The sequence below is a fragment of the Gavialis gangeticus genome, unplaced genomic scaffold (assembly GCF_001723915.1).
Source record: "Gavialis gangeticus isolate Ggan-Ray unplaced genomic scaffold, GavGan_comp1, whole genome shotgun sequence".
NCBI lineage: Eukaryota > Metazoa > Chordata > Crocodylia > Gavialidae > Gavialis > Gavialis gangeticus.
The window spans coordinates 82729822-82747378 of NW_017729034.1; the positions used below are offsets into that span (position 1 = coordinate 82729822).

The window sequence follows — 17557 nt, forward strand, 5'->3', positions numbered from 1 at the left end:
GGTCTAAAAATTTGGTGGTAGGGGAGGGGAAGGGAAAGAGCTGTGGCACATTAACTGCCTTGGTTCCTGGTGCCATGGCAATTAATAATGCCACCACTAGACCCCTCCTCCCACACCCCCAAATTCAGAGCCATTGGGAGCACTTTTTCTCACCTATCATGTGCACCCCAATTTTTCCCAGCTGGTCTGGGGGAAATGATGTAATTTATATGCAAGAAAATATGCTAAATCTTATTTGCTCAGTTTTTAAGCTCACTCATTTCCCTTGCAGTACAGGGCCTTACTCGTCATCGCTCATGGCTCACTGCGTGATCTTGAGCAAGTCACCAGTTCCTCTGTGTTTGGGGCTAATGGTAATTATGAAATTCTGTAAAGTTCTCTGAAGTCCTCACAGAAAAATTTCTGTCTATCCAATATTTCTACTGGCTTCAATCAACTTTAGCTCGGGGTCCAAATACAGGTCCTTATTACTATTATTGCTGTGTGCATATTGCTCTATATTATGTGGTTGCACAAGATTTATGTTGAACCTATATGAAATTAAAACAAGCACAGTTTAAACTACAACATATTTCATAAAACAGATAAAACAGTCTTTAAATTTTGCATAGAACATGCAGCATAGGCTGATTATTTCATAAGGGGTTTTTTTGTTTTCTTGCCAATATTCCCTAGACTCTTCTGCATTTTCTTCAGCTCCCAGAAGAGGGCAATGAAGAATTTTTGATCCATTCAGAAAACCTTTAAAAGAAGAACTTTTTATTTTGGACCAGTTCACAGTGTAAAAGATGCAAGCAATTACTGGCCAACATTTTATAAGCATGAAAAACACGCTCATCAATTTGCAAAGACATCATTAACCGGGAAATGAGACAGTGTGAAGTTTAGTTTTGATTTAGTAATTCATTCAGGCAAACAGAGGCTGGCACAGCAAAGCTGTGAAATGCCATCTCCTTTCTACTTCAGTCTGATTAGAAATTTAATACGGCACAAGCAGCAAATGAACTGATACAACCAAATTCCAGATTTGGACTGCACCAGGTGCAAGGAGGCATTTGCTAATCTCCTGGCTGATGAAGTTTACACTTGGAAAGGATGGCTTATAAGGAGAAAATTAATGACCTAGGTGGTTCACAGCCTTTGCTGCCAAACTCTTGGTTCTCATGAAGGAGCTGAGTAAGAAGCATGGGAGGAAAGTTCTCAGTTCTGACAGCTTTTGTGGTGAAGTCAGTGCCCAAACTCCTATAGACTTCAATAGGGCTAGGATTTCACCCTGCAGTTCTAAGATAATCAGAACAGTAGCATTTCCTAAATGGGAGAAAGGAATGAATGACACCAGATAAGAAGGACATGGAACTTTGTATGAAGACAATAATGTAACTTGGCTTTCGGCCCTCGAAACTAAAGAACTAATCCTATTAACATTATGCCCTCTTGCCCAGCCTTTCCCTGAAAACAAATGTGATTATTTTACCTATTTTAAGCTATTTTGGTTCTTATAAAGGGTGCCAAATTGAGAACCCAGGAAAATGAAGCCTATTTATCATAGGAACACTACCTCACCAGTACACATAGGCCTTGAACCTGTGCCTGAAAGCTTGTTCAACATCTCTCCCAATGATAAAGTTAGTCCAATAGAAGATACCACCAAAAATTTCTTACTTTTTGAACTGGAGAGGCAGCTTCTTATAACAAGAAGCTTGTTCAGCGTTCAGTACCATTTTAGTCCTTTTCTTCTTGCCAGACTTGTCAACAGGGATGTAACAATATATCAGATGTGGTGGTAATGTCTGTGATGTGGAACTGGCCTCACATCCCTAAGAAATGGCCTCAGACCATCAACCCATTTATTTTTGCCTTCCACAGAGGAGCAGAAGCAGGAGAAGGAGCAAAATTTGTAGGCTTCCGTGGTAGACATGGTGTTGGTGGAGGGGTTGTTCACAGGAAGTGGGCCACCAAATACTTTGTAATTCTGATTTACAAAGTAAATGAACTTTTTGCCACAGAATGCAAATTCCAATTGTCATTTCATGCATTCTCTAATTATGAAGTTTCACATTCCTGGGCTGACTTTGAAAATGCTAACAGCTGGTCTCAAAAGATAGAAAAGCTGACAAAAATCTAGCATGCAAGTTCTGATAAGACAAGGCACTTGCCTCCAAGGTCCTCCAGACAACTTTGATGTTTTAAAATCCATGGTGAAATCAGTCAAGTGTTTTACTTCTGAGATGTCTGGCAAAAGATTCCATGGTGCCTCTAAGTTGCTTTATGTTCAATTTGCCCATTACCCTCCCTTACTGTGTGAAATCTGCAGCTCCCCTGTGAACGTGCACTGAAAGTGATTTGTGTTCTTCCATTCACAGACTGATAACTTGTACTGAAAGTTAATGATGCAGTGACACTTGGCAGAAATTTCAGCACTGCAGGTCTGAAAGGGAGCCAAATGCCATTACTCCACTGTGGAGGCTTTCATTTTTGTTGTGGTCTGATGTACAACTTCATTAGAAGGCTTTCACATGAAATGCACTCTGTCATAGCGTAGAACTGAAGAAATCTACGAATATAGGTTCAGAAGAGAAGGAAAAAAACCCATGATATATGGCCATGTATAGCACAGGAAGAGAAGTACTTTTCTATCCACTCAGCATAAGTAGGATGTGACTTTTAAAATGTCCAAAACTTTATTACTGAACCTCACAATTTCAAAACCATGCCTAGGCTTGTGCTTGTAAGTCTGAGACCTAAAAACAAGAAATAAAAACAAGAAGTAAAAACTGTGTCATGACAGACTTTCTAAATATGAAGGTTACTTTAGGGATCCAAAGATCCTGTTTAGTATATGCCTGCTTTAGAAAGACAATGTGCTCCAATGCAGCTGGAAGCTTGGGTGCATTAGTTTTTATACAATATGATGGCAAAAACAGTTGTATCAAAGACTTCTGGGACTTAACTTTCCATGAATTTGCAGCAACTGGCAATGCCTGTGCTACATGACCTGTTTCTTACTCCCATAATTTCTTGCATGTCCAGGACACCCTAAAGCCAAAGATCACTACACATGTACTCAATACAGGCCAACAGAACAAAGCACACAGTTATAAAACAGGCTCTTAGCAAAAGCTGTATCAAACAAGTTAGACTAGACTAGCTTTCCCTATTAAGCATGTGATGATTCTGGTCTCAGACAGGAAAGCACTGGGGCTCATCTTGCATATACAAGGTCTGATTTTACAAGACACAGAGTCCAATGTGCCCTGAGATACAAAAATAGCCCTGAGCTGATACATTACAGACTTGGAAAGAGAAACAAATGGCACCATGTGCTGCTTTTATGAATGTGCCTGTTGGCTTTAGAAAGCCTATCATTCGCAAAACAAAACATAAACACCAGAGCAGGGAATGAGGCCATTTCAATTGGCTTTTATTTTCCCGTTAAGTATTATAAATGCAGATGTGCTTTAAAACATGGCCACATCTCAGTCGTAGGGTATAAAATCCACAGGTGTAAAGCACAGTCCAAAAATGAAACCACTACTGTTATGATCTTCAATAAACTGATACTGGCTCTCATTCCTTCTGAATGGCTATTTACACCTTATTGGATGTGAACGGTGTGGAATGTCATTTTGATCCTACAAATATTATTTGCTTTCGGAGTGGTGAATAAACAAAATACAAAAGCTTTTGCTGGCTCTTTTGGAAGGCCACTTGGTTATCTGTATGCATTATATAAGGCCCAGTCACATAATTAGCGTGAAAACAGACAGACCTATAAATGTTACTGACTGAATACAAGATAATTTATCTACTGGGGGCTGGCAGAGTGGGGAAAATAGGCCTTTAGTATTCTTATCAAATTTGCATGAACCTGAAGGGAAACATGTCTGCAAGGTTCTGACCTTGCTGGCATCAGTGTGAGAAAGAGATGCAAGGCAAAGAGGTTCCATTCAATTATTTTCTCATTATGTTTCCATAGAGATGGCTCTTTAAGCAGGTCAAAACTTTCTCAGTGGAAACAAACACTGAACTGTTTCTTTTTTTTCCACCACCGACAACGTGGAAGCAGCCGTGTTGGTTCCACTAGTGCAGTCCAAGCACGGCAACCCTCAAGGGATGCGCTGTCAGCCTTTCATGTTCAGCAAGTGGCAAGAGCAAGCACAGAGGGATCCACGCAGAGGCCAGTAATCATCTGCTAAAATTCTTCTACAGCACAGAGCAGGGCCTTCTCTGATGAATGCACTATATTTACGAGGCGTGCTGATCCTTACGTGCTGTGCTGACTGGCTGTCACGAGTTTGGCATTCTTTTGAAGAGTCCTTCGTGCCTCCTAACACAAAATTACCAGGACTGAAATCTTCCAGCTGCTCAAAAGCACACTGGTCTCTCTTGTCACGTGTCACAGGCAGTGTTTGGCTGGTCTCTCGCTCCTTTTGTAAGTGTTTTTGTGGGAGTTTCCTGCCCTACTTCTCCTAGAAAGGCTGTTTGCAGGAAGCATGAATAATTTGGATTCAACTGAACATGGGGCCTTATACACATTCACCGACTCTGTTTGCAGACACAGCATATAAAGAAATTTATCTTAAATCCAGTGGAAATTTGGGAGATAAAGTTTCTGTTTGCTTTTCTTTTCTCTTTTTTTGATGGCCCTTGCAATTTTTAACTTACTCAGGAGTGGCAATTTATTCTGTCCTTAATTAACTGCAGTCCTTGACATCCTTTTTCATCCACTACCCACTTTTCTGTTTTTTTCTTCTTCCTGCCTCACATCCCCTATCAGTCTAGTTTTCCCGTTTCATCATGGATGAGCTCATAGTCATCTGCCACAGTTAATTTGGACACTGTGAAAAGCTGCCAGAATCAACTGTGACAGAATTTAAGCCGCAGCAATAGTCATGTGCCCTTGAGTGCTGATTTAAATAACCTTCTGTATTTGAAACCTGACCTGGTGTCTGGATGCTACAATGGCAAAGCATTAGGAGGTTCAGTGCTTAATATTATGGCCATTGACCTACAGGGGCCAGAGTTTAAGTCTTAAGTGTACATAAAGAGAGCATTTTTAAAAAAGACTGCTACTTCAAGTAGGAAATCCTTTTGAACAAGAGAGCATTGAACTGTGAGTTTTCTCCCAGCATTGGGTTGTTTTGGAGGGTTAGAATCCAAAATAATTTTGACTTTATACGGTCGGGTGGCAGCTGGGTTTCAAATAACAAACCTTCATCTTTTCACAATGGATTTAATCCACAGTTTGCCCACAAAGGGAGGACAAAGTGTGCAGACATAACTATACAACAATCTCTTAGAATTCAACAGTCTACTGCAACAACAGCCTCAGCACTCGCAACTATGCAAGCTATATATTGTACTGTAGGTACAACATATCCCACTGGCCAGAGATCTCCCCTAGGATCTGAGACGGTGAGAAGTTCAGTTTAAGACAGGCATGGAGCACAATGAAGATTGTTATACTTCTGAACAGCTGAAGCAGAGAGTTAGGCGCACAGCTGCTGAAGACACAGGGGCTCTTGCACGTTGGAACGTAAAGCCCCTCAACAATGTCATAGCGTGCAGCACGCAGGGCACACGAATGCTCTGTGCATTCCAGGTCAGGTTGTTCTTTATCCATCTGCTCCCTCAGTCTGAACTGGGATTAAGGTCTAGAAGTTCAATGGGCAGAGAATACTTAAAATCTGTTGCCCTGTAACCAGGCAGATACAAGCACAGGAATCATAACATTAGCATGCTACTGTATTTACTCAAATCCAAGATGAGGTTCCCTTTCACCCCCAATCAGTATGGAGGGGGAAAGCATCCTCCTGGATTCACGTGCTGGTCTGGGGCAGGCAGCAGCTCAGTTTTAACTTTAGCTCAGGGCTCGGGGATGGTTTATTTGGCAGGGGAGGGGGTTCATGGCTGGGGGAGTGTAGAGGAGACTGCAGGTCGTGGGGTGGAGCTTGCAGTCTATACCTGTTCCCCTCACCCCCTGCCTGCTCCCCAATTACCTCCTACTCCAGCTCTGGTCCCTTCAGCCCCAGCGCGGCTCAGCCATGAGCTGCCACCACTTCTCGCCGGCTGGACTGGGCTGGGGCTGCCGCTGCTACTGGAGAAGCAACAGAGCTCCAGCAGAAGGTAAGGTGGGGAGGTAGGCAGGGAGTGGGGGAGGCAGGCACGGGGGCGGAAAGGGTAGGAGGCAGGCTGCAGGGCAGGGGCAAAGGACAGCAGGGGGTAGCAGAGACAGGCAAGCAGGGGCAGGCACAGACTTGGAAGGGCAAGCAGCAGGGGGGCTTGTGGTGAGCAGGGGGGAAAGGGGCAGCAGGTAAAGAGCTACTGCTTTCCCTATCACAGCAGTCTTGGGGGTGGGTGCAAATTTAAGATGACTTTCCACTAATTAGATTCTATGCACAGAAAATCCTAACAAAATTATTATAACAAATTATTAGGGAAGGGTCATCTTAAATTTGAAGTTGTCTTGGATTTGGGTAAATACAATAGATCTTCATTTCCTTGGTTAGCAGAGGGTTTCAGAAGTACAGTTCAAGAACCAGTGGTTGCCCCATTACATGATGTGATGATCCAAGGACTCACCGGGACAAACATGACAGCAATCCTTATGGGGTGCCAGATTCATCACAATTATAACCCCCACTTTTTTTTCCTTTCGCATTACATATCATGCTGCCTGTGAGTGGTGCTCTTGAGCCTGTCCTCTAGTTCCTACTCCTTCCTGGAGGCTCTCTAATATGATGCATCTCTTCTAAAAAAGCCAAAAGGCCAGTGCAGTGGACAGCGACAGCAAACATACCTCTTTCCCCCAGGGGGAAAACATATAATTCCTCCATGAAACATCCCGATTCTGCTAATAACAGGATGAGAGACAGGATGCAGAAGCCTGAGTTGGAGGTGACTGGATTTGACCTGGATTTCCTATCAAATATACAGTGTTCATCAGGCCATGATGCTGCCTTGACTCAAAAGAACGGGGAACTGGGACCTAGTTAGAAAGTTGGTTTCCGCTGTTTGAAACATTGTTTGCAATGATTTGAAATCCCCTTCTCAGTGTTGGCCCAAGTGAACATCCTTGGGGAGTTGCTATTTCAGAGTCATAATCACAGAGTGTATGCATTCCTGGTGCAGCACATTACGGGAACTAAGCAGCAACAGTAATCTCCAAGAACGTGTTTACTGGGCATCTCGGTTCCTATTGGTCATGGTTCTAGTCAAAACCAAAAGTCAACTGTGTCTGCAGAACCAGATTTGCAGTTCTGGATACATTTATGCTCAAAAATGAAAAACACATCAGTGACAGATAAGGGCATACACCACAATAATGAAGGCAAACTCAAAGCTTTACAGTATTACACTGACATTATACTTGGTCAGAAGGCTACGGGTTAAAGGGGAAGAGGAAAACTTAACATAATAAAAAATCCCCTCTACTATTAACAGAGAAAAACCACAAACATACCATGAGTATTGCCACATTTAGAGTTAGCTTCAGAGTATTATATCGCTAGAAGAACTGCATAATGGATTCAATTTGTAGAAGCAACTTGTGTTTGAAAAAACTCAATTGATCACAAGCTTGCAAATTAGATTTAGAACAACCGGAATTAGAACAAATGTGACTTTGTCTTTTATTATTTACTGAACACATTTCTGACCACTTTTACATCCTTCGTACTACTGGCTACACAAGCAATATAATTGTGTATAAATCTCAGATGCCTGTCCACTCTTTATTTATTTATTTTTGCCTACCATGAGGATTTTTCATGTTGTTAAAGTTAATATTTTTCCTGCAGTTTTTCCTCTGGGCCCAAGCCCTCTTTGTGATAGCCAATTTAGAGGAATGTTCATCTTCCATATTATGGCGTGGATATGTGTTTACAGATGCACATTTCAGCTCCCTTCTCTTTCTGAGCTATAATTGCATGGAGAGCAGCCGCCAAGCCTGATGTTGTTCCGCCCCCATTTTGCAGAGACTTCCACCTGAGGCAAGGAGGTAATTTGGAGGGGGGCAGGGATGGTTGCCTTTTTATAGAGATGCTGAGGAAGGTCGTTATACCAATTGTTACGGCTGATTATGTGGCAGACAGATATTTGTCCAACAGAAGTTGGATGAGACTACCAACCCATTTTACACAATTTTGAACAGATGGCGACAACAATGACCTGGGCAGAAATCTTAATATGGCTTCAGGTGAGACTGTACACAAACTGCATATTTGTACTACAAGCTGGTCTGTTTCCACAATGGAGCCAAAGACTTATTTTTCTCTTTAAATTGGGTTCTGCGGGGGTGGGGGGAAATCAGGTTAAAATAAACACATCCCTCTCCAATCATCTCAGCATCTCATCTTGGTGGGATCCTGAGAGTCTGTCAAACTGAAGTGTCCAAGTATGTTATTTTATGACTTTAGACATTGGCAATATATACCCCTGTCACTCTGAATAGCAGTTTTTCTGCTTATTGCTATTAACAGTAAGCTATTAAGACTTTATTACATCATTCTGAATGTTAGTTTCTAGTCATACAAAGCCGGTCAGCATAATCAGAACTACTGTTACTTTCAGAAGCATCTTAGTTTCATAGTCTCATAGATGTTAGGGGCTGGTAGGGACCTTACATATCATCAGGTCCAGCCCCTCTGCACATGGACAGGAAAGACTGCTGGGATCAAATGATCTCAGCAAGGTGGGCATCTCATTGATTCAAAGTACAGCAAAAGCTCTGTTATCTGGCACCCATGGGGAATGGGGGGGCAGGGGGTGCGGATAACCAAATATGCCAATTATCTGAGAAGCGCAAACAGGCATCTTTGCCTGTTCAGACCATTGCCCCTCCCACTGTACCTGGTGTGCCACTGACCCTCCTTGGCATCAGCGTGCCGGGGGACAGGGAAGGGGACCCCATGTAGGCTGCTTCACCACAGGCTGTGGTCCAAAGTCAGCCAAAGCGGGACTTGGCAAAACCGGAAGTGGGATTTCTGGTTTTGCTTTTGCCACATCCATCAGCATGCCAGTTAATGGGGCATGCCGGTTAATAAAGTGCCCAATAACAGCTTTTACGGTATCAGTCACTAAATCTTGCTCATCCTGAATTCATGGAAAAATTCTGATTCATTTTAATGGCTGAAAATTGGATTTATTTTCTGGCAAATTTTACTTGGGCCTTGAAGAAATTGCCACAGTAGAATGCTTTTCAGCATAAAAGCATCTGAATATTTTGTCATCTGAGAGACTAAATGGCTCCAGTTGGAAGACGGTTATTTTCCTTCCAAATTCTTTCTACTTCCACATAATCATGCTACACGGAGGCAATGCCACTCAGAATGAAACTGGCACTGATAGATCAAATCAGTGACTTGGATGAGGGGCTAAAAAGGACCCTGTTCAAATTTGCTGATGACACTAAGAAGTGGGGGGATGCCGGCACGCTAGATGGGAGGAATAGGCTGCAATTGGACCTAGACAGGTTACAGGGGTGGGTGGATGAGAATAGGATGGGATTCAACACTGACAAGTGCAAGATGTTGCACCTGGGGAGGAAGAACCAGCACCAGACCTACAGGTTGGGGAACTCCATTCTCATCCGTGCAGCGGCAGAAAAGGATCTTGGAGTCATCACTGATGCCAAGATGAACATGGGCCGGCAGTGTGGGGATGCAGTCAGGAAGGCCAACTGTACCTTGTCATGCATCCACAGATGCATCTCATGCAGGTCCAAGGAGGTGATCCTCCCCCTCTATGCGACATTGGTCAGGCTGCAGCTGGAGTACTGCGTCCAGTTCTGGGCACTGCACTTCAGGAGGGATGTGGACTGGATGGAGAGGGTCCAGAGGAGGGCCACTCGCATGATCAGGGGGCAGCAGGGCAGGCCCTATGAGGAGAGGCTACGGGACCTGAACCTGTTCAGCCTCCACAAGAGAAGGCTGAGGGGGGATCTAGTGGCCTGTTACAAGCTCGTCAGGGGGGACCAGCAGGCATTGGGGGAGTCCCTGTTCCCCCGAGCACTGCCAGGAGTGACTAGAAATAACGGTCACAAGCTGGCAGAGGGTAGATTCAGATTAGACATCAGGAGGTGCCACTTCACTGTCAGGGCCGCTAGGATCTGGAACCAACTTCCAAGCAAAGTGATGCTGGCTCCTACCCTGGGGGTCTTTAAGAGGAGGCTGAATGAACACCTTGCTGGGGTGTTTGACCCCAGTACCTTTTCGTGCCATGGCAGGGGGTCAGGCTTGATGATCTGCTCAGGTCCCTTCCAACCCTACCAACTATGAAACTGAAATTGTCGCTGTAACAAGCATCTGCCTATATCAGGTCTGCTTTGACCATTTTCCACTGGTGTTTCCAATCTAGCATCAAATGGCTATTGTCCGTTGCAATTTTCTATATCATGTCAAATAGATGAAATGTCTTTAGATGACACATGTGAACTGATTTGTGATCAGTTTCTTAACAAATAACTTTTTCTGATCCAGAATCGCATCTCTTTGGATGGATGAAATCTGTTTTCTATTGTAATTCATACACATACTCTCAGCATATACACTCTCGTTCCTGAAATTCTGAAGACAAGGTTCTTTGGGTAAATGCAATATCTTTTATTACACCAACCCAATAGCTGGAAAGATTGTTCTTTGCAAGCTTTCGGGTTCAAAGACCCTTCTTCATGCACAGGGAGAGTTTTCTGAAAGAACTCGTCTACACCATCCATCTGGACTGAGGACTGAAGTTATTCTGTCAGCAAAAGAAACAGGCACTCCAGGAACATAACTATCCAGAGTATCTATTCGTAGTTCTTAGTTCCTTTTTATTCTCAGGGTCTGCAGAACAGGACTCATGAGGAAAGGGGCTGTGGTCCAACTGCCCTGGGACTTGTAACACCTAGTTTCTATTCCCAGCTCTGCCACTGGCCTGCTGGGTGACCCTGGACAAGTCACTTGATAGCTCTGTGCTCCCTTTATTGTTTCTTAAGATGTGGATGATGACATTTATATACTTTGTAATATGTTTTGAAATCCACAGGCAAAAAGTTCTATGTATGAACTAAATACTATTAATAGTGTCTATCTTCTCAGCTTGTTCCTCGCTTTGCACTTAAAAGTTTTCAAACAAGTGCTGTAATGATGATACAATAAAACAGAGCTATACTGGAAGGGAACTTTTTATATGAGAGAATAAGATTTTTCACTGATTGACTACAGGAGATTGGGCATGCAGGATTTTGGCTGCTACCATTTTAAATCCTATGTCATCTAGCCCTGTTCTGAGAGCACGTGGAACAGAAACAGAAATGGTGGCAGCTGTTTTTTCCCTGTATATACTAGGGGCTCCTAATATCTAGGAGTATCTGTATATCCTAGTATCTGTATATACTAGGGGCTCCTAACGTAGATTAGGAGCCCCTAGTATACATTAACAAGAGCAGCAATTTGTTGAAAAAATATTCCTAATGGAAATAAGGTCCCAGGGTCCAATTTTTAAATATGGGTCCCTTTAAGATATTTAAAATCAGAATTGAAAAGTTCTGTTAAAGCAACACACATTTGCTATTGAGGTCTGCATTTACTTTCTTAACTTGTCCAGCTGGCACAAGACTAAGAAGTGTAGGCACTGGAAATACTGGGCTAGATATTTTTGTGCACTGCTGCACGTTACCCCTAGCAGTAGAAATCCCAGATCCTGGGATAAAAGCAAGAAGCAAAGAAAACAAGCATACACATTTCAGTAGGAAGTGACAGTAAACAGAAACCCTCTCAGTCTCCACACACAGAGAGGTTTTTATTAAGGACTACTAAAATTAACATTCCTTTTAACTTGGTTTTTTTTTTTTTAAATACTCCATTCTCTTGGCACCTTCTTCAAAAGCGCAACTGCAAAAGCATGAGTAAAAAGGAAGGAGAAACCAGTTTCAGCATGCAACTCCCCTCCCACCCTCATATTCTTTTTTTTCTGGGCCAGTTTAAGTTTAGGATAGTTTTTCAAAAAGAGAGATGCAGTTTGTAAGGGGTGTGAAGTCAACTGCATTCTGCACCATTGTCAAAGCACCTCTATTTATGTTGGACATACAGCTAGGGGGCATCCAGAGAGGAAAAAAGAAATATAAAAAGGTCAAAAAAAAGGGAGGGGTAGTAGGTGTCAATTTCTTTTCCTCAAGGGATTCATCTGGAACCATGCAAGATCAAATCCATTTAACATGAATTAGCTGCTTCATGCAAAAATTCCTGCACCGAACTCCACCCCACCATGCCCAAACTTACTTCCTTTCAGTCTCTGGTGTTGACACAGCACTGCTGAGGCCAAGTGATTCCTATAAGAGAAGATGCATTGCTGTGAGCACAGTCACAACAGCAGGCTTTCCCCAACTGGTGCAGAATATCAAATTAAAAACAAAAAAAAACAAACCACAACCAAAACAAAAATAGATGATTAAAGTCACTGCGCTTACTTCAATCTGGGATCGCAGCTGGAGGGATGTGGGGCTGGCATCGGGTTTCTCCTAAAAGAGAACAGATGTCAGGTTAATGAAACATCCGAACGTGGCAGCATTCCCCACAAAACCAGCTAGGAAGGGGGAGAGGAAAGAAACAGGAGAGAGGAACAGATCATTGCCAAACTTCAAAACCTTTCAAAAGGGAACCATTAGGAACCACTCCCTGAAGAAACTTGGAAAGAGTCAAAGAGAGGTAAATGACACGATTAGCACAGAGCATAGCATAGTGAAGGACCAAAAAAGAGGTAGGCTCAAATTTCAAGAAAAAGATCACAGGAATGGTCTTTGTGGAGTTATCAATATTTGCGACATTCTTACATGAGGACTGACAGCCTCATGAAACATTTTTCCATTTCAGATCTATGCCCCACTCATAAGAAAAATATGTTTCCTTCCTTCCTCTCATTCAGTCACTAGATGTCTGTGTGTCTTATACAGACCTCCAGATGGTCTGTGTTTTTGATCCCTGGTAAACAAGGGAGTCAAAGCTGGACCTCAAGTTGTACTGAGGTTTTCTTATGTCAATAAAGTAGTTTACATTAATAAACACCTCCCATTTTAAGACAAACTGTGACTCTACATATTGTGAAAGTCCCCCTGTCTGCCCTCTGTGAACTGCAACACAGGTTTCGGGATGGACCTCAAAGGGGTTATTGATCTAACCAGAGCCATAAAAAGAAATTAACAACAAATAATAGACTGCAGACCAAACATTTGCGGGCTCGCCCGTGGTTTGTGCTTCAAAACATTGCAAAACATTAAAACAGCATGTCTTAGGTGATATATAAAAATTGTGTTTTTAACTGAGTACTTTTCATCCACTAAATCCTTAGTAAACAGACAGGCATTAGCAACATAATTTCACAGATGGGGAAGCTAGGCACTGTATTGAGTGGTTTGCCCACTGTCACAAAATGAGGAGCTGAGAACAGCCTTACAGAAGTCTGGATTCCCAGCCCATTACACTAAGCTAATGCCTATGATCTCTGTTAGCAATTTGAGAATTTCTGAAAGAAAGCGTTTAAAAAAGTAACTGCTTACTAGAAATCCAGTGTTTAAGTGAAGACCTTTGGATCTGTCATAACAACTTTTCTGAGTGCAGATCCTGGAATCCTAGATTTGGAAGCCCAGACTAATGCCGAAACAGCTTTTGTTTCTGAAAATCTCTAACGAAGGATGGTCTAAAGGTTCCCTAGGCCACTTGTCCCACTGATCAACTGTTCGGAGAGTTAGTAAGTTTTCTTTGGAGATTTAATTTAAATTTGCCTTGCCACAGCCATGCCCTGCCTTCTATGGCAACAGAAAGTAGTTCACTCGTTCTCTCTCTTATGGCAGCCCCCTTCACCTCCTTTTCTCCAAACGAAACATAACTTGTTCTCTCAGCCTTCCTTGTATGGCTTGCACTTCACCCCCTTTATTACCACATTGCTCACCTCTAGATCCCATCCAGTTTTTCTCAATATCCTCCTTAAAATGTGGAGCCCAGAACTCAAAAGAATGATCCAACTAAAGCCTAACCAGTGCCAAAAAAGCAGTACCATCACCGCCTATATCTTGCAACTAATACTGCTTTTTTGCAACTCTATCACATTGCTAAATCATGATGAATTTGTAATCCACCACAACCCCTTCTCAGTAGTGCTACTACTGCCTAGACAATTCTCTCTCAATGTGTATTTGTGCATTTGCTTTTTCTTTCCTGTGTATGTATGACATCTTACACTTACTTTTGTTGGAATTGTTGTCTACAATTTATTGAATTATTTTTATTCTAACCTTATCCTCCAAAATTTTGGCCCTCCTGGTAAAAGATGGAGATGTGTCAAATTAATTTGTTTTTTTCTGTTTTGATATAAGATGCCTTTCAATTATTGCCACCAGATAGATGCATATTTTTAAAATCTCCCTTTGGCTGCATTTGGCAATCAACCTTTGCAATGCTGATATACTTATATATTGTACAGATTTTACATATGATAACAAAAAATATTCAGGCTGTAAGAGATGATTTTGAGAAAATATAAGGTGAATTTCCCCAAAGTTACTAAAAATAAGAGTTCACAGGAAAACTCATATTTTTTCTCGACAGATAAAAAAAGTCAAAGAAGCTTAAATGAAGTGAAGTCTTAAGCTGAGAATAACAGTGAACATTCTCCAACTAGACATTTCCAAATGTATCTAATCAAATCAGTAACAGTCCTTCCAATGATTTTAATGGGCATTTGATCAGACCTACTATGTCCAGCTGAAGATTTTAGACTAATAGTTTTAACGTACTGTTGCCAACAATGGACTCAATTCTGATTCCTTTCATCTCAATGGCAAAACTACATTACCAGGAAAAAAAAGTGTGCAGTCACACAATCATAGAAATAAATCTATCTGCTGATGCCTCATCTCCATGTGAGGCAATGGGAAAAATCTGTACACTAACATGTTCTGGACCCAACGCTGTGACCATTGTGCCTTCAAATGCTTGTTACTGTACTCCAACAAATGGTAGAGGAAACACTGTGGGACCAGGGACCAAAGCGAAAGGAGTGCATGAAGAGTGGTAATTCCTCAAGTACATGATCCTTGAAGCCCAAAAGAAGTCCATCCCCATGTGGAGTAGAAGTAGCTTAATAGGGATATCCTAGCTTAATAGGGATATCACAGTTTCTTGAAGAAGAAGAAAGAGTAATACAAACAATGGAAGCTTGGGACAGTCCCCAAGCAGGACTATACAACAACGACCTGCATTTGTAGGGAGCAAATTAGAAAGGCTAAGGCAGCAAATGAATTTAAACTAGCAACAGAAATCAAGGGCAAAAAGTAGTCCTTCCTTAGGTATGTAGGGAACAGGAAGAAAACAAATGGAAACATGGGGCCATTGCTTAACAACTCAGGACAGCTGGTTACCGAAACTCAGGAGAAAACTTTGCTTTGGTATTTCACCGGACTAAAGGGAAAATCATACTAGATAAGGTTCAGAATGGGCATGGTGGGAATGACTGCCTTCCTACTGTTGATGTTGAGCTGCTGTGTGATTAATTAGAAAAGTTAGACATTTATAAGTCAACAGAAAAGACTTCATCCAAGAGTGTAGAAGAAGCTGGCCGAAGTCATTGCAGGACCTACGGCGAAACTCTTCGAAAACACATGGCTCTTGGGGGAGGTCCCTGAAGACTGGAAGAGAGCCATTGTTGTGCCAGTCTTCAAGAAGGGGAGGAGAGAGGACCCAGGCAACTATAAACACTAACTGCTATCCCAGGGAAAATCCTGGAAAAATTCATCAAGGAGTCTATGTGCGATATGCCTGCAGAAGGCAGGATTCTGAATGACAGCCAGCATGGCTTTATCGCAGGCAGGTCTTATCTTACCAAACTCATCTCCTTCTACAACCAGGTAATTTGCCACCTGGATAAGAGAGAAGAGGTCGACATTGTATATCTAGACGTCCAAAAGGCTTTTGATCTGGCACCCCATGATATTCTCACAGGGAAATTGGACCCAGAGTTCTGATGAACAGATCTGCGTTGTCCTGGCAAGAAGTGGCCAGTGGCGTCCCTTGGGGTCCGTGCTTGGTCCAGTGCTTTTCGACATCTTTATCAATGATTTGGATGTGGGGTGAAGCTCTCACTGGCCAAGTTTGTGGATGACACCAAGTTATGCAGGAGCGTGCTCACGCTTGAAAATTGGCTGCAGATACTGGTGGACCTAGACAGGCTAGCAAGTTGGGCAGATCAGAACCAGATGAAGTTCAACATTGAGAAGTGTTAAGTGCTCCATCTGGGGAGCACTCCCCAACATACTTACAGGCTTGGTGGTGCCAAACTGACTAGCACCATAACTGAGAGGGACCTAGGGGTAATAACAGACCATAGTATGAACATGAGCCAGCAAGCAGTGTGATGCTGTAGCCAGCAGGGCAAACAATACTCTGGCATCCATCAACTGATGCATCTCATGCAAAACCAAGGAAATGATTCTTCTTTACTCAGCATTAGTGAGACTGCAGCCATTCCTGGGCGCTGCACTTCAACAAGGACATGGAAAAGCTTGGGAAAATCTAGAGAAGAGCCACCCATATGATCAGAGACTTGCAAGGCAAGCCATATGAGGAAAAGCTGAGGGATTTGGGTCTCTTCAGTCTAAAAACAAGGTGGCTGAGAGGGGACTTGCTAGCAGCTTACTACTACATCAGGGGAATACATCAAGGGCTTGGTGAACAACTGTTCACCAGGGCACCCTTGGTGAAAACCGCAAGTAGTCGCCACGAACTCCTGGAAGACCATTTCAGGCTTAACACTAGGAAAAACTTCTTCACAGTTAGGGTGTCCAGACTGCGTGGAATAAGCTCCCTCTAAAGGTATGCAAGCACCTACCCTGGAAATCTTCAAGAGGAGACTGGACAGTCAGCTCACTGGGGTCACCTGACCCCAGGTGTCTTTCCTACCTAGTGCAGGGGGCTGGACCAATGATCTTTCGAGATCCCTTCCAGCCCCTTACAATCTATGAATCTATCTATGAAATCATCAGGGTTTGAACAAGTCAATTAAACTACTGGTGTACATACTAACATACATAAAAGTTAGGGAGCTGTGGATTGTTTACTAATGTAGGGCTGTTCACATAATACATTTCCTAATGCAGTGCTAGCCAGTCTGTGGCACAGGTGCTACAAGGGGCAGGCAGCATACTGGCATATAGGGAAGGGAGCAGAAAGCAGAGCAGCAGTTTGATCAGGTAGCATGGGGCAAGAAGCAGGAAGCTGAGCAGCAGATCAGGTAAGGGAAAGGGACTGGACTGGCCCGCTGGCAGAGGGCATGGCTAATTTGTGACCCACAGTGTCCTAATGTATTTGTGACTCTAGTCATGATTTATACACAACTGTAACATGATTCAATAACTTTGTTATATTGTGGTTCGATTCACCCGACAGTGGTTGCACTGACTTGTTTATACAGGATAGGTAAGGAGAAAGAGTCGCATGTAAAGGGAGATAGACTGGAGGGGCTTCCATTTGAGGAAAGACTAAAGAGGCTAGAAACAAGACGCTTGAGGCAGGGCACGATAAGGGCA

At 42.8% G+C, this 17557-nt stretch overlaps 1 protein-coding gene across 4 annotated transcripts in view; it reads right to left on the reverse strand.

Annotated features, from left to right (window-relative positions):
• SASH1 (SAM and SH3 domain containing 1) overlaps positions 1–17557 on the reverse strand; it is a 317210-nt gene that overhangs the window by 95435 nt on the left and 204218 nt on the right. For all 4 annotated transcript variants that reach the window (XM_019526897.1, XM_019526900.1, XM_019526898.1 and 1 more), the window contains exons 3-4: positions 12449–12499; positions 12261–12310 (exon numbers count right to left, since the gene is read on the reverse strand). In XM_019526897.1, coding sequence (XP_019382442.1) covers positions 12261–12310; positions 12449–12499 — 101 coding nt within the window. The remainder of the gene's footprint in view (positions 1–12260; positions 12311–12448; positions 12500–17557) is intronic.